General features: G+C 38.8%; 1 protein-coding gene across 1 annotated transcript in view; it reads right to left on the bottom strand.

Annotated features, from left to right (window-relative positions):
• The window catches only part of KPNA1 (karyopherin subunit alpha 1), a 75243-nt gene extending 48815 nt beyond the window's left edge, over nucleotides 1-26428 (bottom strand). The window contains exons 1-2 of the mRNA XM_082655459.1: nucleotides 26253-26428; nucleotides 152-285 (exon numbers count right to left, since the gene is read on the bottom strand). Of these exons, the coding sequence (XP_082511585.1) occupies nucleotides 152-280 (129 nt within the window). The 5' untranslated portion in view covers nucleotides 281-285; nucleotides 26253-26428. The remainder of the gene's footprint in view (nucleotides 1-151; nucleotides 286-26252) is intronic.
• Between the last annotated feature and the right edge of the window lie 394 nt (nucleotides 26429-26822).

Raw genomic sequence — 26822 nt, 5'->3', positions numbered from 1 at the left:
AACATGTTGATTTTATAGTTGGGAGGGGGATATACACCACACAAACATATATATTAAACATTGTTAAAATTAAAATACAGGACAGTGCTGTCAGGATTAAAAAGAAACATTAAGTGTTTTAAGAGAAATTAATTAAGGGTAAAGGACTTACCTGCTCTTCTCTTTTCTGCTTACGTAACTGCAGTCCTTCTTCCTCTCTCCTTCTGCGCATCTCATCAGGATTCAGGGACTTATTTTTGTAACTTTTCAGGCGAAAGTTCTCTCTTCCTGGGGTAGTCATGACTTCTACAAAAATAAGAGGGAGGGAGGGAACAGATGAGCTCAGCTGAATATAAAGAGCGCTGTTACTTCAATAGCTCAATCTTTTAAACATATACATGCTCAGACCCACCCCACAGGAATGTCAAATGGTTACTTTAACAGCTTTATTAAAGTGTACAATTCAGTGTCTTTTAGTATATTCACAATTATGTGCAAATCAACACCACTGTAAATTTTTAAACATTTTCACCACCTCAAAAAAGCTATCGCTCCTATTCGGGATATTTCATGTGACTAGAATACGTGTGATCTTCTGTGCCTGGCTTCTTCAACTAAGCACAGTATTTTCAAAGTTCATCCATGTTGCAGCATATATTAGTACTTTACTCCTTTTTTTGGCTGAATTATATCATCCCATTGTATGGAGATACTCCATTATATTTATCCACTCATCAAATGATGGATATTTGGGTTCTTTCCACTTTTGGGCTATTATGACTAGTGCTTCCATAAACACTTGTCGACAAGTTTTTACGCAGACTTATGTTTTCATTTCTCTTGGGTATATGCCTATACACTCTGTTTAATCATTTCAGGAGCTGCCAGACTATTTTTCCAAAGTGGCTGCACCATGTTACATTCCTATCAGCAGTATACAGTGTTGCCAATTTTTCCATATCCTCACCAACACCTGCTATCACAACTTTTTTTTAAACTGAAATACAGCTGATTTACAATATTGTATTAGTTTCAGGTGTAGAGCAAAGTATCACAACCTTTTGATTCTAGTCATTCTAGTGGGATAGATGTCTTTTAACATATTTATTTACCAACTACATATCCTCCATAAAAAATGTCTATTCAGATTTTTTGCCCATTTTAAAATTGTGTTGTCTTTTTACCATTGAGCTATTAAAGAGTTCTTTAGACAGAAGTCCCTGTCAGATACATGATTTGTTAATATTTTCTTCCATTTTATAGTTGTCTTTTCACTTTCTTAATGATCAAATCTACTGTTAAAACCCTCTCATGAATTTTGAAGCACCAAAAGTTTTTAATTTTGATGGAATCCAAATTAATCAATTTCTTTTTCTGTTGCTCAATGCTTTTAGTGCCATACTTAGGGATTCTTAACCCTCAGTTTCCTTCTAAGAGTTCAAGAGTTTTATCTCTTACATCTAGGTTTGTCATCCATTTTGGGTTAATTTTTCTATGTGGTTCGAGGTAAAGGTCCAACTTCATTATTTTGCATGTGGCTACCAGTTGTTCCAGCACTACTGAAAAAACTATTCTTTCTCTATTGTACAGTCTTGACACTCTTGTTGAAAATTAGTCAATCACATATTTATAGTTTTATTTCTCAACTTTCGATTATATTCCCTTGATCCATATGTGTATCCTTGTGCCAATTCCACACAATCGTATCTTTTTTGTAGTAAGTTTTAAAATCAGGAAGTATGAGTCCTATTTTATTCTTTTTCAAGATTGTTTTGACTCACCGTGATACACTGCTATTCCATGTGAATTTTAGAATCAGTTTGTCAATTCCTACAAAGAAGTCACCTGGGATTCCAATATGAACTGCACTGAATCTGTAGATCAATTTGGGGAGTATTGCCACCTTAAATGTTAAATCTTCCAACCCATGAACGCAATTTTTTTTTTACTTAGATCTTTAATTTCTTTCGACAATGTTTTGTAGTTTGCAGAGTGTTCCACACTTCTTTCGTTAAATTTACTCCTAAGTTTTTTGTTTTTGTTTTTTTTTGCGATACGCGGGCCTCTCACTGTTGTGGCCTCTCCCGTTGCGGAGAACAGGCTCCGGACGCGCAGGCTCAGCGGCCATGGCTCACGGGCCCAGGCATGTGGGATCTTTCCGGACCGGGGCACGAACCCATGTCCCCTGCATCGGCAGGCGGACTCTCAACCACTGCGCCACCAGAGAAGCCCCTAAGTATTTTTTAATGCTATTGTAAATGGAATTATTTTCTTAATTTCACTTTTGGATTGTTCATGACAAATCCATATAAATACAATCGATTTTTATAATTGATTTTTGTATCCTGCAACCTTGCTGAACTGAACTTGTTTATTAATGCTATTTTATTAGTGCATTCTTTAGGATTTTCTACATACAAGATCACGTCATCTGCCATAGATAGTTTTTGTTTGTTTGTTTGTTTTTTTAAGAAGATGTTGGGGGTAGGAGTTTAGTAATTTATTTATTTATTTTTGCTGTGCTGGGTCTTAGTTTCTGTGCAAGGGCTTTCTTTAGTTGTGGCAAGCGGGGACCACTCTTCATCGTGGTGCACGGGCCTCTCACTATCGTGGCCTCTCCCGTTGCAGAGCACAGGCTCCAGACGTGCAGGCTCAGCAGTTGTGGCTCACGGGCCTAGCCGCTTCACGGCATATGGGATCCTCCCAGACCAGGGCTCGAACCCATGTCCCCTGCATTAGCAGGCAGACTCCCAACCACTGTGCCACCAGGGAAGCCCTGCCAGAGATAGTTTTGCTTCTTTCAAAACTAGTAACCTTTTTTGTTTTAAAGTCTAATTTTTCTGATATTAGTATAGCCACTCCAGCTTCCTTGTGGTTGCTACTTGTTTATCTTTTCCCATCCTTATACTTTCAGTGTATTTGTATCTTTAAACTTAAAGTATGTCTCAGGGAATTCCCTGGCAGTCCAGTGGTTAGGACTCTGCGCTTCCACTGCAGGGGGCACGGGTTCAATCTCCGGTCAGGGAACTAAGATCCCACATTGTGACACAGCCAACCATAAATAAATAAATAAAGTATGTCTCTTATAGAGAGCATATAGTTGGATTCAGCCTCACAATTTCTGCCTTTTTAATTAGACTGTTTAATCAATTCATATTTAGTGTTATTACTGATATAGTTGGAGTGATGACTGCTTTTCCATTTTTCATTTTCTGTCTCATGTCTTTCATTCCTTTATTACTCTTTTACTGCTTTCTTTGCATTGATTTTCTAATGAAGCACTTAAATTTCTTTAGTGATTTTTTCACCGTATTTTTTTAGTTTTCTTCCCCCCAGTAGTTGCTCAAGGGCTTACCATACACTTTCACTGAGAATCAGCTTCAGACTTACACTAGCTTAATTCCAATGAGATATAGAAATGTTATGCTATATAATTCTATTTCCTTCCCCCCATTTTATTATACTGTTGTTATACATGTTAATGTAATCCAACAACACAGTTATAATTATTACTTTATCATCTACACAGTTACTTCCTTAGCTTAAGATAGTTTTGCTCCCACTCACCTCCTGAGCTGTTATTAGCAGATACATTTCAAATACATTACATTTCTATAGGCCCAAGAATTCATTACGGCAAGTCCCCTACACACAAATTTTCAAGTTGCAAACTTTCAAAGATGTGAACGTGCGTTTGCATGTCTAATCATGTAAGCTAGTTCATGTGTCTGGTGTAAATTGTCACGTGTATGCATCCTCTACAAGTGGTTGTGCTTTTATATACTTTACTGTAGAGTACTGCATACAGTACAGTAGTACAGTATCTTTATTTCAAGCCCAGGATGTCCAGAAGCAAGCATAAAAGCAGCAGTAATGTAGCTGGTACCACTAAGAAGCGCCAAGCAATAACAATGGAAACAAAAGTAAAAATATTGAGAGAGTGGAGCAACAAGAGGAAGAAAAAGTAACTGAAGAATTGAAGAGATTCATGATGCAGGAAACGGCGAGGGCATTTCCTTATTTGAGGAGGCAGTTAGTTTTTGAGGCACATCACCCAAATGTAGAACAGTACACGAAGGTTGCAGCAGCTGTTCAGAATGCAATCCAGTGCTACCATGTCACCTATGATGAGAAAAAAAAGAGCTATCCAGACATCACTGGGTCGTTTTTTCAAGAGGGAAGATAGAATTGAATCCAGCAAGGAATCAGAACTTGTGCCATCAACGTCAGGTGTGAGTGAAATTGCAGCTTGCCCTCCTTCCCCTATTGCTGATGATCCTTCAGCTCTACCATTTCCCATCTCCTCTCCCTCCTCCAGTCAGTAACTCTTCCTGCCTGTTCACTCAATGCCAGCCCCTGTATGCCAGCTGTGGTATTGTGCTATGGTACTTTTCAAGGTACTGTACTGTAAGACTAAAAATGTTTTCTTTTTTTGTTTTTTTATGTATTACTTGTGTGAAAAGTATTATAAGCCTATTACAGTACAGTACTATATAGCTGATTGTTAGTTGGGTACCTAGGCTAACTTTGTTGGACCGATGAACAAACTGGACTTACGAACATGCTCTTGAAACAGAACTCATTCGTATGTAGGGAACTTACTGTATATACATTATTTTACACAACTGCTTTTTAAATCAGTTTTAAGAACAAAGGAGAAAAATATATGTGGTTATACACTCTCTTTTAAAATTACATCATTACCTTTACTGGTGCTTTTTGTTCATGCGGATTGAAATTACCATCTGCGGTCACTTGCTTTCAGCCTAAAAAACTTCCCTTAGCCATCTTGCAAGGCAAGTCTGCTAGTAACAAAGTCTCTCAGTTTTTGTTACCTGCAAAGTATTTTACCTTCATTTTTAAAGGACAGCTTTGCTGGATATAAAAAAATTGGCGTTAACAGTATTTGTCTCTGAGTACTTGGAATATATTGGGTTGGCCAAAAGGTTCATTGGTTTTTTCTGTACGCTGGCTCTAGTAGCGCTTAGTTGTCTTTAACTTCATTCGAAACAATTTTGTTAAGATTATATTGTGACAGCTGTCATATCAGCGTGCATTAAAAAAAAACTTATCAAAGTTGGTGAATTTTTGTGTAGCCATTTTAATACTGAAGATGGAGGGAAAAAAGCAACATTTTCAGCATATTATGCTTTATTATTTCAAGAAAGGTAAAAACGCAACTGAAACGCAAAAAAACGATTTGTGCAGTGTATGGAGAAGGTGCTGTGACTGATCGAACGTGTCAAAAGTGGTTTGTGAAGTTTCGTGCTGGAGATTTCTCGCTGGATGATGCTCCACAGTCGGGTAGACCAGTTGAAGTTGAGATCAAAACAAGACATTAATTGACAACAATCAACGTTATACCACACGGGAGACAGCCGACATACTCAAAATATCCAAATCAAGCGTTAAAAATCATTTGCACCAGCTTGGTTGTTAATCACTTTGATGTTTGGGTTCCAGTAAGTTAAGCGAAGAAGACCTTCTTGACAGTATTTCTGCATGTGATTCTCTACTTAAACGTAACGGAAACACACTATTTTAAAACAAATTGTGACAGGTGATGAAAAGTGGATATTTACAATAATGTGGAATGGACGAGATCATGGGGCAAGCGAAATGAACCACCAACAACCACACCAAAGGCCAGTCTTCATCCAAAGAAGCTGATGTTACGTATATGGTGGGACTGGAAGGGAATCCTCTATTATGAGCTTCTTCCAGAAAAGCAAATGATTAATTCCAACAAGTACTGCTCCCAGTTAGACCAACTGAAAGCAGCACTTGATGAAAAGGCATCCAGAATTAGTTAACAGAAAACTCATAATCTTCTATCAGGATAATGCAAGACCACATGTTTCTTTGATGACCAGGCAAAAAATGTTACAGCTTGGCTGGGAAGTTTTGATTCATCTGCTGTATTCACCAGACATTGCACCTTCGGATTTCCATTTATTTTTGTCTTTACAAAATTGTCTTAATGGAAAAAATTTCAATCCCTGGAAGACTGTAAAAGGCACCTGGAACAGTTCTTTGCTCAAAAAGGTAAAAAGTTTTAGGAAGATGGAATTATGAAGTTGCCTGAAAAATGGGAGAAGGTAGTGGAACAAAACGGTGCATACGTTGTTCAATAAAGCTCTTGGTAAAAATGAAAAATGTGTCCTTTATTTTTACTTAAAAACAGAAGGAACTTTTTGGCCAACCCAATATTATTCTACCACCTTCCGGACTCCATTGTTTCTGATAAGAAGTCGGCTGTAAGTAATTGGCTGTTTCTCTCTTGCTGCTCAGAAGATTCTCTCCTTGTCTTTGATTTTCAACATTTTCACACTGATATGTCCATTTGCAGATTTTCTTACATTAATCCTACTTGAAGTTCTTTTGGCTCTTTGGATGTATATGTAGGTCAGTGTTTTTCAATAAATTTGAGAAATTTTCAGCCTTTATCTCCTTGAATACTTTTTCCGCTTTTCTTCTCCCCTCTTCCTCTAGTACTCTCATGTATACCATGGTACACTTAATTAAGCTGTGACAAAGCGAGAGAGAGGCATGGACATATATACACTACCAAACGTAAGGTAGATAGCTAGTGGGAAGCAGCCGCATAGCACAGGGAGATCAGCTCCGTGCTTTGTGACTGCCTGGAGGGCTGGGATAGGGAGGGTGGGAGGGAGGGAGACGCAAGACATAAGAGATATGGGAACATATGTATATGTATAACTGATTCACTCTGTTATAAAGCAGAAACTAACACACCATTGTAAAGCAATTATACTCCAATAAAGATGTAAAAAAAAAAAAAAGGTTACCCCACATTTCTCTGAGGCTCTTTTCAATTTTATTCATTTTTTTCTCTCCCTTCGTTGGATTTCTATCAATCTATTGGCAAGTTTGCTAATTCATTCTTCCACCAGTTCAAATCTACTATTGAGCCCCTATAACTAATTTTTCATTAGTTATGTTACTTTTCAACTCCAGAATTTCCATTTGGTTCTTCTTTAGAATTTCTATCTCTTGATTGTCTCTATTTGATATTAGTTGTCATCATACCTTCCTTTACTTCTTTAATGAAGGTTTCCTTTGGTTCTTTGAACATATTCATAATGGGTACTTCAAAGTCTATGTCTGTTAAATCCAACATCTGTTCTCTTTCACAGGCAGTTTCTGTTGTCTGCTTTTTCCAGTGTATTAGCCATACTTTCCTGGGTTTTGTTTTTGTTTGCACATCTTTTACCTTTTTATTGGGAACTCAACATCTTATATAATACTCTGTAGCAACTCTAGGTATACTCCCCCACCCATGAGGTTTTATATTTTTATTTGCTTGTTTAGTAACTTGCTGTTTTATTTTAAAGAAGTCTACTATCCCACCCCACACCCAGCCCCCTGCACTGTTAAGCCTCTGATGCTGGTCCTCAGGGGGACATAACCTAGATATGCCCACAGTCATCTTGCCATACAGTAATCTGTCAGGACTCACTTTCCCTGACTACTCCCAGCTATTAACCTCCACTAACTGCCAGTTGATTGCTCTACTGATTTAAACGGCTTCAGGCATAAATTGCTCTGCAGAGGAATCCAATCAAATTCAGGCTCCTTAGAAGGAGCAGTTTCAGGTCAGTGTTTGACATTAACTCTGTCCCCAGGAAGCCTCCTTCCAGCTGTCTCTTATCCCAGTTTCTTGCTGCAAGCTCAATGGCCTGCAGTTTAGCCTGGATCTTTTTGAATCTACAAATCTCCCAAGTGCCTTTCACCACAATCTCCACTGTTTCTGAAAGTAGCCTTAGGTTTGAACTTCTCCAGCTCTACTGCAAATGAAGTCCGTGCCTTGAGGAAGAGATTAGGAGCTGTTTCATGACTTGCTTCTCACCCCTACCCCCAAGCAAAATCTCTGAACCAGGGCTCTCAAGATGAAGGTGTGGACAACAGCACACTCTTCTGAGTGACAACACATTTAGCAACTGAGTATTTTGTGGGGGATAGGTAGCAACCTGAGGTCTTCTCAGCTTGTCTCTCCTGACATGGATCTACCATCTTATAAGACAGGGAAAAGGTGATCTGTTCTCTAGTATGCTCAGCAACTCTGTTACCAAGGTAGAGCCTCTGTTCCACAAGTGGCGACTGGACAGTAGCCCCCTACCTCTCCAACACATTTTCCCAAAACTTAGCCATAACAGCAGGCAGCTGGGGGCAGGATGAGAAATCCTCATCCTGCTTCTCCCAGAAAGAAAACCTTTGCTCCACATTTACTGTATACCCTAGGACCATTTCCAAAGCTCTAAATAGTTGTTTCTTAATAGTTTTCCTCAGTTGTACTAGGGAGCAGATCTGCAGGGCTCTTATGCTATCAGACTGGAAGTCAAAGAAACAGTTATTTTTAAGAAGATGACTTTGATGCAAGCCTGGTTTGAGAATCATTGATTTATACTGTGCTGTGTCACATCACCTATTTTACCTGAATCTCTTAAAAACAAACAAAAAACAACCCTACAGGGCAAGAATTATTATTCTCATAGGTAAGGATTCAGGAGGCTCACAGATAATTAAGGTTAAATGAGGTCATAAGGATGGGGCCCTAATCCAATAGGACTGGTGTCCTTATCAGAAGAAGAGACACCAGAGATCTCTATCTACACCCACTGCCCCCCACCGCCCCACCGCCATGTGCTCAGAGAAAAAGCCACGTGAGGAAACAGAAGGTGGTCACGTGCAGGTCAGGAAGAGAGGCCTCACTGGAAGCCAACCCTGCTGGAACCTTGATCTTGGACTTCAAGCCTCCAGAACCATGAGAAAATGAACTTCTGTTGTTTAAATCACCCAATCTGTGGTACTTTTTAATGGCAGCTCAAGTAGACTAATACATATACCCAGTGGTATTTTGTCAGATTGGACTGAAAGATTGGTGCAATGCAGATGAGAATTTGCAAATAATTCTGAAGGAATCATAACTAATGGTGCTGAGAAATGACACAGAGAAGAGTTGTATTCCTGAGGCAGGCAGCATTTTGGTTCTGAAATACCACAATATAGCATAACAGCAACAGTGTTGCAATGAAGTTTCAGGTTAAAGGTATAGTAGTATAGTAACAGGGCAAGACCTGGATAAAGTTTAACAAGACCAAAACCAATCAGACTTAAATAATTGGAAGCCTAGATTCAACATGGAGCTGGAAGGGCAAGCAGTTAAGGAAAGGCAATGGTGGGAACATAGTACACATATACAGAGAGAAGAAATGATAAAGCAAATGGAGCAAAAGGTAAAATGAACAATTGGGGAATGTGGATGAAAGGTAAACAGGAGGGCTTTGTACATTTCTTCTGTAAGCTTTAAATTATTTCAAAAAATTTTTTAAACTACAAAAACTCTAGAAGGAAAGAAATGGTCACACAAAAATTAATTATTCATTTGCTTTTTATTAAAGTGATGTAAGAAGCAAGTCCAGAGAAGATGTCTGGCCTTGAAGCCCGATTTTCAAATTTACTTCTTAGCACCAAGATGTAGGGAAGGTACTAAACTTCTGTGAATCTTGGTTTCTCTTATTTGCACTATGGAGATAATACCTTATATGGTAAAGAGAAATAACATATGAAAGCATACTTCCACTGTCTGGCCCATATATAGATCATACCTGATATTTGTGTAGTGACGAAATGGCTATAAATAGCTCTAAAGGTTCAAAAAAAGATCCTGTCTGACAAAACTGATCAGGGGTGGCTTCATAGAGAAGATGGTGTTTCAGCTAGGTTGTGAGGGATAGATAGGAATCATCAGTTGAGGCTAAAAGAGAAAGACCACGAAACAATACAAAAGACCCACAAAACAGTACAAAAGACCCACGAAGTACAAAAAACAGTACAAAAGTACAAAAAACAGTACAAAAGTACCCACGAAACAGTACAAAAGACCCACGAAGAGTACAAAATAAAGGCACAGACGTTAGAAAGAACAACTGATGAGAACAGTAGTAAGTCATGTTTGATTAGAGAAACTGTTCTTTAAAAGAGGTAGGTAACAAGAGAAATGCAAAGGCCTCTTGGTTTTCTTTTTCTTTCTTGTTTGGTTAGATTTCAGTATCCAAGAAATCACAAATGACTCCAGCATTCTAATAATTTCTACCTACCATTCATACAGTGCACTTGTGCCTTTGAATTTCAAAACATTTCAACAAAAAAAGAAATCCAAACAGTATGGAAGGGTATAAAAAGAAAAATGAAAGTGTACTTCCCCCATTGTTTCTAAAGGTAACCACCATCAAGTTCTCTGTATATCCTTTCAAGAAGTGGTTATACAAGCACATACACACCCTTTTGGTTATTACTGTATACTGACAGAACAATTCTATACACCGTTCTGCACTTTGCTTCAACTTTTGACAACTTTCCATACTAACGCCTATAAAGCTTTATCATTTTTAACAATATAGTAATTAATTGTTGTAGCATAATAACTAGACCCTACACATAACTGACAATTAAGCTTGACTCCAATTTTCTGTCAAAAATAACGCTGTAACCAATACTTTTTCATGTATTTGTACATATTTTGCAATTGTATCCATGAATGAATTCTAAACAGTGGAACCTCAAGGTCAAAAATATGTTCACTTCTGATTCACTTTGTTATAAAGCGGAAACACACCATTGTAAAGCAATTATACCCCAATAAAGATGTTAAAAAAAATATGTTCACTTAAAATTTTGATATTGTCAAAGTTCCCTCTAAAATATTGCATCAATGTACCAGTGAATATGAGTGTTAACAGTTCCCCATCACCATCACTAACCCACGACTGAATCAAAATTTTTGACATTTGACAATGTGATATGTGAAAAAAATGCTTCTCATGAACACTATTTTCATAATACTCTTAGTTATATGCTTCTTTCATTTTCACTCATAAGTTTTTCAGAGGCGTGGTAATGTGATGGCATCAGTCTGGTGCCTAATGGGATGTTTGCTGTGTATTCCTGTGTTTTAAAATTTTGTTTTTATTTCTAATGCAGTAATTTTGCAGATACACAGTAACATAAAGGTTTTTCAGGGTCCTCAATAAATGTAAAGTTCTGAGACCAAAAGAAAATGAGAACCCTTGGTCCAGATAATCCTTTCAGTCTTAAGAGGGGGGAAAAAGAAAACCTTTGATATTCAGATAGCATTCAATTCACAGATTAAGCAAACATCTTTACAATACTCTATCTTCTTGGTCAGAAATTAAACATGTATTTCCATTTATCTCTTTTGTTACAATGATAAATGTGATGCTTCCTTCCATTATATTCTAACTGGCTACTGTTTTTTTATAGGAAAATTATTCATTACTATATGCTAATTTTTTAAAGCCAGCCACTGAATTAAATCAGCTACTGAATTCTGTTTCTGATACTTTAGCTGACACTCTATAGTGGGGATTTTTCAAAGGGTCATGTTTACTGGGGTATAATTTACATAGAGTAAAATTTGCCATTTAAGTACATATCACAACAATTAAGATAGACATTTTCCTCACTACAAAAAATTCTGTCAGGTCCCTTTCTAGTAAATCCACTTGCCCCAATCCCAGGCAATCGGTCCCTATAATTTTGCATTCTCCAGAATGTCAAACAAATGGAGCCATACAACAGGTAGCTTTCTGTGTGTGGCTTCTTTTACTCAGTATTAACTAATTTGAGAGTCCTCCATACTGTTGCATTTATCAGTAATTGATTCCTTTCATTGCTGAATTGTATTCCATTGTATTCCACAATTTGTTTATCTATTTACCAGATGATGGACATCTAGTTTGCAGTTTTGGGTGATTATGAATAAGCTACTATAAACATTCACATATGGCATTTGTTTAGATAAATGATTTCATTTTTCTTGGGTAAAAACCTAAGAGTGAAACTGCTGGGTCATAGAGTAAGTACATGTTTAACTTTACAAGAAATTGTCCAACTGTTTTCCAAAGTGGCTGTAACATCACGCATTCCTATCACCAATTTATTATAGCTCCAGTCGTGTCATAGTATTGAGATATATATATATTTTTAAATCACATCTAAGTACCACCCATCCATATCTATTTTTTTGAAGTTTTAAAAACTGAAATGTGTGTTGAATTAGATCAAATGCCTTTTGGCAGTTATTAAAACGGTCACTGTTTATCCCCTTTGACATATTAAATATGGTGATATATTAATACACTTTTTTTTTTTTTTCCCAGCATGCGGGCCTCTCGCTGTTGTGGCCTCTCCTGTTGTGGAGCACAGGCTCCAGACACGCAGGCTCAGGACACGCAGGCTCAGTGGCCATGGCTCATGGGCCCAGCCGCTCCACGGCATGTGGGATCTTCCTGACCCGGGGCACGAACCTGTGTCCCCTGCATCAGCAGGCGGACTCTCAACCACTGTGCCACCAGGGAAGCCCCAATACACTTCTTAATAGTCAATGATTTTTGACTCTTGGAATAAACACACTTGGTCACAGTGTATCATTCTTTTTAATTGTTAGTTATCTTTTTTTTACACTAATTTAAATTTTATTTAACATACATTAAAATTGACTTGTTTTGTATACAGTTCTATAAATTTAACACATGTATAAATTTGTTCAGCCATCACCATAACCAAGATACAACTGTTCCATCACCTCAGAAAACTCCCTTGTGATATAATTTTGTAGTCACACTCTCCCCAACCTCTAACTCCCAGCAACCATGGATCTTTTTTCCATCACTACAGCTTTGTCTTTTTGAGATCATCATACTAATGGAATCATACAGTATATAACTTTTTGAGACTGACTTCTTTCCCTTAGAAAAATGCCAAGTTGTCTCATGTTAATAATCTATTCCCTTTTATTGCAAAATAGTTTTCTATCGTAGAGATGGACCTCAGTTTGTTGATCACATTAGGTTACTCCCTTTTTTAGGAGATCATAAGTAGAGAAGATATAAACATTGATGTCCAGGTTGCTGTATGAAGATGAATTATCATAGCCTAAGCAGGAGTGGCATGCCTGAGCCATATGGCAAATATATGTTTTAAACTGATTTTTTTAAAAAACCTGCCAAATTGTTTTCAGATTGTCTATACTCTTTTGCATTTCTACCAGTAATGCATGGGATTTCCAGTCTCTCTGCATCCTCAGCAGCATTTGATATTTTTATTTTAGCCGTTCTAACAGCTTGTATAATGGTATCTTGCGGCTTTAATTTCCATTTCGCTGATGGCTAATGATGATGAACATCATTTTATGTGCTTATTTGTCACCCATATATTTTCTTTGGTTAAACATTTGTTCAATCCTTTTGCCTACTTTTTTTTTTTTGCGGTACGCGGGCCTCTCACTGTTTGTGGCCTCTCCCGTTGCGGAGCACAGGCTCCTGATGTGCAGGCTCAGCGGCCATGGCTCATGGCCAATATAATTGGACTCTCAACCACTCTCAACCACTGCGCCACCAGGGAAGCCCTTGCCTACTTTTTGATTGTTTTCTTATTGGTGAGTTTTGAGAGCTCTTATATATTCTGAATATAAGTACATTGTGAGATAAGTGATTTTTAAATATTCTTGCAGCCTATAGCTTTCCTCGTCATTCTCTTCATAATATCTTTCACAAATTAAATATTTTAACTTTGATAAAGTCCAATTTATTATTTTTATTTATCTTTTATGCTTTGGGTGTCACATCTGCAAACTCTTTTCTATCTCAGGTCATCAATATTTTCTCCTACATCTTCCTCTAAAAGTTTTACGGCCTTAACGTTTTATATGTACATCTACGATCTATTTTGAATTAATTTTTGTTTAAGGTGTGAGGTTTGGGTCAAGTTTCAGTCTTTTGCATATGGATGTTCAGGTGTATCAACACCATTTTTGTTGTGTTTTTCCCAGCTTTATTCAAATACAATGGACAAATAAAAACTGTACATATTTAAGGTATATAATGTGATGATTTGATATACATATACATTGTGAAATGATTACCATAATCAAGCTATTTAAATTATCTATGACATCACATAGTCTTCTCTTTTTTGTGGTGTGAACACTTAAAATATATTCTCTTAGAAAACTTCAAATATATAATACGGTATTATTTGCTATAGTCTCCACGATGCACATTAGACCCCCAGAACTTACTCATTTTATAACTGAAAGTATGTACCTTTTCACATCTCAGTTTTCCTACCCCCTCAGTCTCTGGCAACCACCATTCTACTCTTTGCTTCTGTGAGTTCAACTCTTTTATGTTCCACATATAAATGAGATCATACAGTATTTTTCTCTGTCTGATTTATCACCTACCATAATGACTTTAAGGTCTATTTATACTGTTAAAAAGGCAGGATTTTCATATTTCTATGGCTGAATAATATTCCATTTTACATTTATGCCACATTTTCTTTACCCTTCCATCCATCTATAGACACTTAGATTATTTCCTTGTCTTTGTTTTATCGCGAATAATGTTGCAATGACATGGGAGTGCAACTCTCTCTACGAGATAACTGATTTCCTTTGGATATATAGCCAAAAGTGGAAGAGCTGTATCATACAGCAGTTCTAATTTTAATTATGTGACAAAAGTTCATACTGTTTTCCACAGTAAACTGCACTAATTAACATTCCCACCAACAGAACACAAGAGATCCCTTTTCTTCATATCTTTGTCAGCATTTATTATCTTCTGTCTTTTTGATAAAAGACCTGTGGGCTTCTCAGATATGGCCTTTATTATGTTAACATACATTCCTACTACACCTAATTTGATGAGAGTTTTTATCATGAAAGGATGTTGAATTTTTGTCAGATGCTTTTTCTGCATCTATTGAGATACTCATGACATTTATCCTTCGTTCTGTTCGTGTAGTGTATCATATTTATTGACTTGAATATGTTGAGCCATCCTTGTACCCCAAGGATAAATCCCATTTGCCTCATTGCGTATGACTCTTTTTTTTTCCAACATCTTTATTGGAATATAATTGCTTTACAATGGTGTGTTAGCTTCTACTTTATAACAAAGTGAATCAGCTATACATATACATATATCCCTGTATCTCTTCCCTCTTGCATCTCCTTCTCTCCCACTCTCCCTATCCCAACCCTCTAGGTGGTCACAAAACACCGAGCTGATCTCCCTGTGCTATGCGGCTGCTTCCCACTAGCTATCTATTTTACATTTGGTAATGTATGTATGTCCATGCCACTCTCTCACTTTGTCCCAACTTATTCTTCCCCCTCCCAATATCCTCAAGTCCATTCTCTAGTAGGTCTGTATCTTTATTCCTGTCCTGCCCCTAGGTTCTTCATGACCATTTTTTTTTTTTAAGATTCCATATATATGTGTTAGCATACGGTATTTGTTTTTCTCTTTCTTTTTTTTTTTTTTTTTTTTTTTTTTTTTTGCAGTACGCGGGCCTCTCACTGTTGTGGCGTCTCCCATTGCGGAGCACAGGCTCCGGACGCGCAGGCTCAGCAGCCATGGCTCATGGGCCCAGCCACTCCGCAGCATGTGGGATCTTCCCGGACCGGAGCACGAACCCGTGTCCCCTGCATCGGCAGGCGGACTCTCAACCACTGCACCACCAGGGAAACCCCTGTTTTTCTCTTTCTGACTTACTTCACTCTGTATGACAGACTCTAGGTCCATCCACCTCACTACAAATAACTCAATTTCCTTTTTTTATGGCTGAGTAATATTCCATTGTATATATGTGCCACATCTTCTTTATCCATTCATCTGTCGATGGACACTTAGGCTGCTTCCAAGTCCTGGCTATTGTAAATATAGCTGCAATGAACACTGTGGTACATGACTCTTTTTGAATTATGGTTTTCTCAGCATATATGCCTAGTAGTGGGATTGTTGGGTCGTATGGTAGTTCTATTTTTAGTTTTTTAAGGAACCTCCATACTGTTCTCCATAGTGGCTGTATCAATTTACATTCCCACCAACAGTGCAAGAGGGGTTCCTTTTCTCCACACCCTCTTCAGCATTTGTTTGTAGATTTTTTGATGATGGTCATTCTGACTGGTGTGAGGTGATATATCACTGTAGAGATTTTTGCATATGTGTTCCTCAAGGATAATGGCCTGTATTTTTTTTCTTATGTTGTCCTTATCTGCCTTTACTTTTTTTAATAGTCATAGTGTATCATTCTTTTTAATTCTGTTAGTTTTCTTAAAAATTTCTAAATCAGTATCCACACATAAGATTGATTATTTAATAAAATACCCTCCTCTTTGGGGGTAGGGGTGGGTATTGTATTTGTCAAATGATTCCAATTTTATGACATTCTGGAAGAGGCAAAACTATGGAGAGTTAAAAGATCAGCGGTTGCCAGGGGTTTAAGGGATGAATAGCAGAGCACAGAGGATTTTGGAGGCAGTGAAACTATTCTGTTGGACTATAATGGCCGATACATGTCAGTATACATTTGTCAAAACCCACAGAATGAATGTACAACTCCAAGAATGAACCCAAATGTAAACTATGGGCTTTGGGTGATAATGATGTGTCAGTGTTGGTTGGATTATAACAAATGTACCACTCTGGTGGAAATGTCAATGGTGGGGGCACTGGGTGTACAGGCGTAGGGAGTAGATGGGAATTCAGTAGTTTCCACTCAATTTTACTGTGAACCTAAAATTGCTCAAACAAATAAAGTCAATATTTTTTTTTAAAAAATCAACGATTTCTTCTCTGATATTCATAAATGAGACTGGGTTCCCCTCTTAGCAGGGGAAAGAGATTATGTTTGCCAAGTGGGAGAGCTTTTTGAAAAACAAGACGCCTCAACTGTCCTTCCGAAGAGTTTGATTAATAGGTCTGAGGCAAACACGAGGTCTCTAGTGTTGTTTTTTCTTTTAAAGACTCCCAAGTGAATTCTGATATGCATCTGCATGCAACTCAAAATCACTATAGCAGAGCAAAAGTTTTATTGGAAAATAATGCAAAATACAGCTGAAATGTAGGCTTCAGTTGGATTGAAGAGAGCTTAGATAACAAATGAAATAAAATCTATAGAGGTTTATGATTTTAAAAAAACATGTAATAGTATTGAGAAAATTATATTTATCCTAAGCAAATATTTTTAGGATATTATCACCTAAGTGATTAATTGAAAAACTTAAGTTATTGTCAATAACTTTTCACTCTCTCAGGAAGCAGAAGCCTTTAAAATTAAAGCCATTATGCCCCATTTTCCTCTTGTTTTCTAGGGAAATAAAGCCAAAAAAGCAATAAAGTTAAAAACAAGATGCAAAACTGGTGGTAAAATAGAAGTGTACTCTACTCTTCCAAAATGAAATCTCCCAATTTCCCCTTCATGTCTATTTAGTTAAAATTATCAAATTTTGCTTATTATTCCATCCAGAGTGATTTTATCTATTCCTATCTATTCACACTGCTACCAGTCTGATCCAGGTCCCTGTCATCCTACAGCTAGATAACTGCAACAGCTCTAACCACCCTTCCTTAACCTCAGTCTCTTTGCTCTTCAATTCATCCTTTGCACAGCTCTCAGATTTATCTCAACACCTTTTTCACTATATAACTTCAATGCCTAAGGACCTAAAATGAGTTTTTAGCACTACTTAGATCAAATCTGAACTTCTTTGTCCTACAAGTTCCCTTGGCTTTGATACTCTTTTCATTTTTCATCTATTCCCAAAACACACTGAGTGTAGATCTTTTTATGTTTTTATTATATTCAAGTATATATATTGGTATATATATTCAGTGTGCTGAGTCAATCCAAGCAGTCAGTAAGCCCCTAACCATTGTGAATATTTAACATTCACAGTATTCTTTGTTCAACACTATAAAATGTTAGTATACTTATTAATTCCATCATATAAATTGAGTATAATTCTATTAGAAAACATGATGTGTATTTAATACTAAAAAAACCAAAGACCACAAGAAAGTATGACTACAAAAAAAGCAAGTTACAGGTTTATAAATTTAAGCATAAATGAATTTTAAGTATAAAAAATTTTCAGTTCAGTTGCGAATGTTTTTTGAACCTATGTTTTCATTAGAGAATGGAGAGGTGTGAGCCTGCACCCCAGAGTACATGCTCTCCCATTTGTAAATATTAATTACTCATCTGTTGTTAACTTCTAGTCAAGTAGCAGTGGGTCCCTTTAAAATATTTTAATAAAAATTAGGAAAGAAAAATGACATTTAAAATATCCTACCCATTTCTTCCCAGTAAAATTATTAGAGTACCTTTATTTTAGTGACAACATTCTTGCGTTCAATGGAGGCAAGGTTTGAAAAACCCTGCAATAAGCCTCCTCTGTGAGAAGTCAATGCTACAGATATGATTCGTAGGTGCTCACCTCTGATTACATCTCACAGCGCTAACTCCATTAACCTAATAGAAATCCCTACTTTCTTTCATGTCCCAGCTTCAGACCTTCTTCAACTGAGATGTTTACTAAAAACCTTTGACCCTGAATTCTGACCTCACTTCCAGTATCTACAGGTTCCCAACATGCAAGGTTCCCCAGAGACATTCTCAATATCCAAACATTTAAAGGAAAATATTTACCAAAGATTTGGGGAATTCACACCCCAAGATTCAGTAATTCCACTTTTGGAATGTACACAAAGGCAATAAAATCAGCAGTATGTAGAAGAATATTCACAGCAGCATGACTTACAATGAAAAACTGTAAACCTAAAAATTCCAAAACGAGGGCTTGGCTATGGGACATAATCATAACATACTGCGAATTAAGAAAAACAGAACATTAACACATGACAAATCGGGGTGGTAGGAACAAAACCCCAATTTATACTATTCTCTATACTTTTTAAAACATTTTATAACTTAGAATATAAAAATCTTAAGTGGAAATTAATATTCTTCTTTCTCTTCCAAATTTTCTACAGTAAGCAATATACTACTTATACAATAAGAAAAACTTTCAAAAAGTAAAGCTGGAAGCATATATTATATTTACTACAATGAGGCTTCCCAGCCTAACTAAAACATTAAATTTCTTTACTTTTGGCTAGAATTTTATCAACTCAACATGCTGTTATTTCATCAAAGTTCTAATTGAATACTTCAGGTCTTTATGAAAGGGAAAAACTACTTCCCCCTTAGAGCTGGATATTTTGAGAGAAATCTTTCCCCAAAAATGGCATAATGGACTCCTTCATGGGGGGGGAGCGCAAACTTGCCTTTATCCAATTCATATCCATTACTGAATCTAATATATCTATTACATGTACACTTATAAGGGTTTTAATGTTTTAAATTAAGATTTAGCACCTACAGGATGTATGTGCTTTCCTCCCAAAACATATTAACAACTCGAAGCTCAGAAATTTAATTTTAATCTTCAATACTAAACAAAGTACTGAGCGTACAACACTCAAATGCCATGGAAAGAATGAACAGGCCAGAAATAAAGAGTTCATGTAAAGAAATAAAATGATGGATTTGGTAGATTAATCTATACCAAAATTATCTTTTTAAAAAAAAGGATGAACTACAAAGATAGAACACAAAAGGAGAGAATCAGAGGTGACAGATGAGATGTCAAAAACTTTTTAGAAGCCTTAAAACAGATGGCCCTGGGACTTCCCTGGTGGTCCAGTGGTTAAGAATCCATCGTGCAATGCAGGGAACATGGGTTCGATCCCTGGTTGGGGAACTAAGATCCCACATGCCGCAGGGAAACTAAGCCCGCGTGCCACAACTACTGAGCCTGTGTGTTCTGGAGCCCGCTCGCAGCAAGGGAAGATCCCCGCATGCTGCAACGAAGATCCCATGTGCCGCAACTAAGACCTGACGTAGCCAAATAAATCAATTTTTTAAAAAGATGGTCTAATGATATTTTACTAGTGAAGTGGAGAACTCTGAAGCCTAAGCACCTGTAAAGAAGCTGATTCACACTGCCCACAAGCAGGAAGCTTCACAGACAGGAGCCCCCGCCCCCCCACCCCAGGCATCTCTGAATGTAGAGTGAGGAACAGGACTAAAAACTAGCAGGTTAGCTGAAAGTCTACAAAACAGCCATCACATTCAGACTTCCTCCTCCATTGTGCACAGCCAGGCAACAGTCCATCCCCAAGCCCCTATGGATGTTGAGAGCATTACTCTGAAGAAACTAAACTAGAGAGACTCTAAAAATGAGGGACTCCAGTGTAGGTGATGTGCTATACAAAAGATAGGATTACATGAACACAATTAACAGTGAGAACGCCAGCTTCTTTTCTAAGACAAGTTCTCAGAATTTGGCATCCAGGTGTGTATCCTCCAGGCAAGACTGGAGGCTCTCTTTTACTTTTTTTTTTTTTTAATTTTATTGAAGTATAGTTGATTTACAATGTTGTGTTAGTTGGAGGCTCTCTTTCTCAAGGAAATTGACAAGCCCAAGAGAAAAGAACTATGAGAGTCCCCTCCCCCTATAAATGGCCACAGCTACCCTGTCCACCCTTTAACAAGCCACACCTATAGTTTCCAATTCAGTTTTTAGCACTTCACTCTTAAATAGGAATGGACAACCGTAAGTTTACCAGACATCCAGGGAGAACCTCTACAGAGAAAGACTGCAATGGAAACAAAGGAACTTCGAAGAAACAGAGCAATGAGGGGTACAAAACTTTAAAAAAAAAAAAAAATCATTAATACTGTCCTCAAGAAGACTATAGTGTCTATAAAATAATATAAAGATACCATAAGAATGAGCTCTAAGAAATTAAAATATGGATAGGAATTAACAATTCAATAGAAGGGCTGTAAGATAACATTAAAGAAATCTCTCAGGAAACAGAACAAAAAGACTAAGTGATGGAAAACAGGAAGGAAAAGAAAATTAAAAGAACCACCTAAGAATTCTAAGACCCAAATAATACAAATTCCAAGACAGACAAAAAATCAAATGAGAAAGAGATTATCAAAGAAACAATGCATCAAATTTAGAGTATTCATTCAATGAAAGACACCATGGACAAAACTAACAGAAAGATGACAGGCCTATAAAAGATATTTTCCAATCCTAAAACCAACAGACCTCCACAAGGAACTCCTGCAAACCAAAAAAAAAAGACAGGAGTTCCCTGGTGGCCTAGTGGTTAGAATTCTGGGCTTTCACTGTTGTGGCCTGGGTTCAATCCCTGGGCCGGGGAACTGAGATCCTGCAAGCTGCACAGCACAGCACGGCCAAAACAAACAAACAAACAAAAAAGACAGGGCACGGAAAGGAAAGATAGACAAAGTACAAAACAGACAATTAACAAAAGGGAAAACCTGAATGAATACAAGAGATGCTCGAATTCATTAATTATCAGAGAATGTAAATTAAAACAATGAGATACCACTTTATACCCGACTAGCAAAAATTAAGAAGTTGGATAAAACCAAGTACTGTCAAAGATGTGGGCAAACAAGAAAACTCCTCACTGCTAGCAGGCACATAAACTAGTTCTCCTATTCTATGACCCAGGAATCCCACTCCTGGGCATACATCCCAAAGAACTTCTCACACAGGTCCACAAGGATGTACAAGTAACAGTATATTTACCACAGTGCACTTGTGATGCCAGAGAGGCAACTCAGGTGTCAGTGATTAGGGAATAAAAAGTAAAATGTGGTAGATGCACATTATGGAATTCTACATTATACGCAACTATATGTACACACAACGAAACAGAAAGGTCTCCAAACAATGCTGAGTAAAAAGAGTAAGAAACAGAACAAGGTCTATAGCACAATATATAAACTAAATACACAAAACGCACTACATATTTCACAATGATTCACATACAATCAAGGAATGTATCAGCCACAATGCAGTGGGTGCCTACTAGAAAGGGTAATGGAAGTAGGGCTCAGAAATGAAAGAGAAAAATTTAAAGGACCTTGTATAGTTTGATGATAGTGTCAAGAACTGGGAAGCATAATTAACTCAAACTCTTTTTACCTAAGGCCCCAATAATAATAATAAATAATAAATAAATTTCCCAAAACTAAAGGACACAAATCCTCGGCTTGTAAGGGTCCATCAAGTGACCTTAAATGAAAACAAACAAACAAACAATCAAATCTAGGGACATTATGGAATTTCAGGGGTTAAAAATAATACCCTAAAAGCTTCTGGAGATTGGAGAAGACAGGGAAGGTCACATACAAATGAAGAATAAGAACACCTCTGGACTTCAACAGCAACATTAAAATGCAGAAAACAATGGAGCTATGACTTCCAAACTTTTTAAGCCTAGGTTTTTATACCCAGCCAGATTACTGATGAAATGTTAAGGTAGAATATAGATTTTTTTCAATCATGCAAGATCTCAGAAAGTTTTCGCTTCCCAGGTACCCTTTCTCTGTAAGTTAAGAAAATATGGGAAACAAGAGATCCAATACAGGAGAAGGGCAAAGAGAATTTTAAGGGCGACATAAAGAAGAGTTCCAGGATAACAGCTGTGAAGTATACCTAGAAAGTAACCAGTCCAGATTGCATTAAAAGAACAGAAGGTTCCAGGACAGCTATCTCACGGAAATGGAAGTGGGAAAAAAAGGTGTTACTCCTGGAAAAACAAAAATTGGTTAAGAGAAGAAATGATATCACAATATACTACATGGTTCAGCTATAAACATTTACATAGTTATAACTGAACGTTGACTTAATAAACACCTGTGATAACTATATTAAAAGGATGGGAGAGGCAGTGTGTAAATGTGGAGGAAAGTCAATAGATAATGTCTAAAACTGCTGTATCAAGAAATAGCAATAGAAGTTATTTATAAATATGAAAGAGGAAACAGCTAAAAGAAGGAAATTGGTGGCCTCTAAAGTGCAGAGGCTAGGACAGGACAGTTGTTTTCAGAGAATATTTTAATTTAAAAATTGTATTTTTTAATGGCAGTAAAGCAAGGAACTCCAATAGCCCTTCAGCTTTTAGTAAAACAGATCTTCACAATATCATTTCATGATGTTAAACAAACTGCATCTAGTTTGTTCTGCTGGAGACTGCACTGCAAACCAAGACAAAAATCAAGCTTTAATGATTGATGTGAACATAGTACAAATAGCCCTGTGATTGAATACCAGCTCCCTCACTTATTCTGTGAAGTAGGGCAAGTTACCTAACCATCCTGTACCTGTAGCCACCTTCTCAAAGTGGGTTTGCAAGGGTAATTAAGTGAAAACACCTGATGCAGTGCTTGAGCCATCAACAGATGTTAGTACCTTTTGCTTGTCTTTCTGCTCCCTAGCTAAAAACCCCCATTTTGACCCCAAGCTGCCTTGCTGGTCACAGAATACAGAGACTCATGGACAACTCAGCACATATCCCTCCTCATGCTGAAAAATCAATCATGATGAGTAAGCAGACTTATCTTTGTATATGAAGAGCAGCATTATTCTTGTTATGTGAAGGAGATTATCCCCATTATCCACATTTTGGATTATTGCCTGCTTTCAAGAACTGCCCCAATTAGTCTACTACACTAGATCAGAACCATTTTGTCACTAAGGTCTGTCATGTAGGGTCGTTATCATCTTTAAAAACAAACAAACAAACAAAAAACTGTACGGGGGGCTTCCCTGGTGGCGCAGTGGTTGAGAGTCTGCCTGCCGATGCAGGGGGCACGGGTTCGTGCCCAGGTCTGGGAAGATCCCACATGCCGCGGAGCGGCTGGGCCCGTGAGCCATGGCCACTGAGCCTGCGCATCCGGAGCCTGTGCTCCGCAGCGGGAGAGGCCACAACAGTGAGAGGCCCGCGTACCGCAAAAAAAAAAAACAAAAAAAACTGTACGTTCCACGAGTCTTCATCCCTGCTCTTTCACTGCAAGGACTTAAAATTTCCTAATGAAGGTCCTATCTGGTACCTCACTATCCTGGGGCCACCTCCTGCTCACTGCAACAAGAATAGAGGCAAGTCAGCCCCCAGTCAGCTAATTGAATTGTTTACCATTTCCAATGTTTTCTTCCATTATTATGGCTGAATTCAGAATACCTTGCAAAGTACAGAAACCTTAAAACAAAGAGATTAACAGGGAATTATCTTTATCATCACTATGTCAGTCACCTTTACTTGCATGGCCAAAAGTCTCAGTTGATTTTATACAAAGCATAGATACTTCTAGAAACAATCTGACAAGACTTAAAAACACTAAATCATAAATCATCAAGACTTTATCATTAATTCAACAGGTAAACTCCTCAAGGCTTATGTTGTCTGATTCCATTTGAACTTCCTTTGCTACAGTTTCTGCTCAATTTTGACTGATAAAATGTCATGCAGTCAATATTTTTACTCATTATTTGTTAGTCTTCCCTGCAACACTATAAATTCCATGACACAAGAACAGTGTCTTCTAGAGGCAGGACAGGAATAAAGATGCAGACGTAGAGAATGGACTTGAGGACCCGGGGAGGGGGAAGGGTAAGCTGGGATGAAGTGAGAGAGTGGCATGGACATATATACACTACCAAATGTAAAAACGATCGCTAGTGGGAAGCAGCTGCATAGCACAGGGAGATCAGCTCGGTGCTTTGTGACCACCTAGAGGGGTGGGATAGGGAGGGTGGGAGAGAGATGCAAGAGGGAGGAGACGTGGGGATATATGTATATGTATAGCTGATTCACTTTGTTATACAGCAGAAACTAACACACCATTGTAAAGCAATTATATTCCAACAAAGATGTTTAAAAAAAAAAGAACAGTGTCTTGATCATGTCTACATCCCCAGTCTCAAGGCCTATGAACACTCCAAGTATTCGCTGAATTAATGGACCAAATAAAGAAAACGCAACCAAGAAGTATGCAAGGAGAGGAGAAATAATTCCTAAATTAGCAGTGATTCTGGTTCTAAGGCTGGTTCTAACAAGAGCTGGAACACTTTAGGTAAGTTACCTAACTTCTCTGATCCTAGAAGCTTTAATCTGCAGAAAAGGAAAAAATAACATACTTCAGAGTTACTGTAAGCATTAACGTTTTACTGTACAAAAAGTATTTAGCACAATATCTGGAAAGGAGCTCAATAAATGTTAATTCCTTTACCTTTCCTCATGTTCTCCACCTTAAAATCCGGTATTACACATAAAAGTGCCTTCCAAGAATAAATTACTTCAGTAAAAGTACAATAGAGTTCATTCTCCATTTGCTTTGAAAAGTTAAAATTTCATCTCTTCAATCTTTAAAATGGAGGGGGACTAGCTTGTGAATTACTTTCAAAATATCACAAACACAAGAACAAGTTAAGAAAAAAACAATGTCAAGAATGAGCCTTGAAGCAACGTGCGGGGGGGGGGGGGCGGCGGCGGGGCGGGGAATCACTCATCTACTGCGAAGAAATAGGGGTTTTTAAGGCAGTGCTCACTAAACGAAAAAAGGCTTGAAAAAGGTAGAAACGTTATTTAATAGTATGTTTTAGAAAAAAATACCTCCCAACTGTTTATTCTGAATTTAAACCTTAAAAAATTAACTATTTTGACATCGTGAGCTTAAAAGTGGAACATTACATATACTTCCATTCAAACCTAAAACATTCCTTCATGACGACTTCCCAGACTCCAGTCATCCTTCAGTTTCATCCTCCCATTTTGAGCTTAATCGAATACCTCGCCGCTTCCCTTGCATCACCACTGACACACGCTGTGTGCAGACGAAGTTCTGTCATTCCTATAATTACCACACCCCTGTCAGACGCTTCAGGCCCATGTTGTTATGACATCTGTAAACTGCAGTCCTCCGTCTGTCTCCACCCGCACCGCGCCCGCCCCCCCCCCCCACTTCCAAACCACCGGCTCCGGCTCGGGCTGTAACTTGTGAATTCCCGAGACGGTCCCCTCCGGCCTCGGTTAGGATTTTTACACGCCCCCCACCCCTTGCTCTTTCCTGCCTCAGTCGCCGCACTCCGTGCGGCCCACCCACGCCCCCAGCTCGCTCGCGCCGGGCCGCGGCGCTGGCTCCGCACTCCCTCCTCTCCGCCCCGCTGCCTCAGCGCCCCGCAGTCCCCGACGCTGCTTCCAGCTCCACTGCCGCGCCGCCCCGCCCTGCCTCGCCTCGCCTCCACCGGCGTTCCCGATGGCGAACCAATGCTCCCCACCCCCACCGTCCTCTCAGCGGGCCGCGCGGCCGTTGGGACTGCCTGGCCCGTGACGCACGGACGCGCAGCAAGCGCCCAGGCCCAGGAACCCGAGCTCGAGCACTGCCGGCGGCCCGCCCTCACCGCGGGGCCTCCCCCGCACACAACCGGATCCGCCGGAGTCCCCGGCGGGAGGGGGAGGGGCCGGGGGCCGCCGGGGCCCCGCACTCACCAAGCTCAAGGCAGCCGATCCCGGTGCCACTGCTGGGGTGAGCCTCTGGCTCGCTCGCTCGCCTGCCGTGCCTCTCCCGCACACAACCTCGAAGACCCAGCTCGCGCCTCGGCGGTGCTCACCAGGCCTCGCTCGCCGACACCGCCGCGCACCCAGCACAGCGAGACCCAGCTCAGCCGGCGTTCGCAGTACGCCTGCGCGCGGGGCGGCCCGCGCGCCTGCGCGCGCCTCTCCACCACTCTGCTGCAGAGGCTGCCGGGAGTTGTAGTCTTCCAACCGTCCTTCTCGCGAAGCGCCAGCGGTTAGCCGGGAACCAGTGGAGAGTCTGGCGTCGGGAAGGAGGTCTGGTTGACAAGGTTCGCAGTTAGTGGCGAAGGTTGGAGAGTCATTCTGGAGTGACAATGAAACAGTACTTCTTAGGCTGAATTGCAAAGTTTTGTCTACAAATTTGTCTTCGAAGCTCTTCCAGGGCGTATCGATCCTTGCTCACCTCTGTCTATAGCCTCTGACAGGCTTGTTACCTAATACACGTTTACTGAGTAAATAATGGAATGAATGAAGCCTGAGGAA

Source organism: Grampus griseus (genome assembly GCF_964374135.1).
Source record: "Grampus griseus genome assembly, chromosome: 5".
NCBI classification, from domain to species: Eukaryota; Metazoa; Chordata; class Mammalia; order Artiodactyla; family Delphinidae; genus Grampus; species Grampus griseus.
This window is presented reverse-complemented; position numbering and strand designations above follow the sequence as displayed.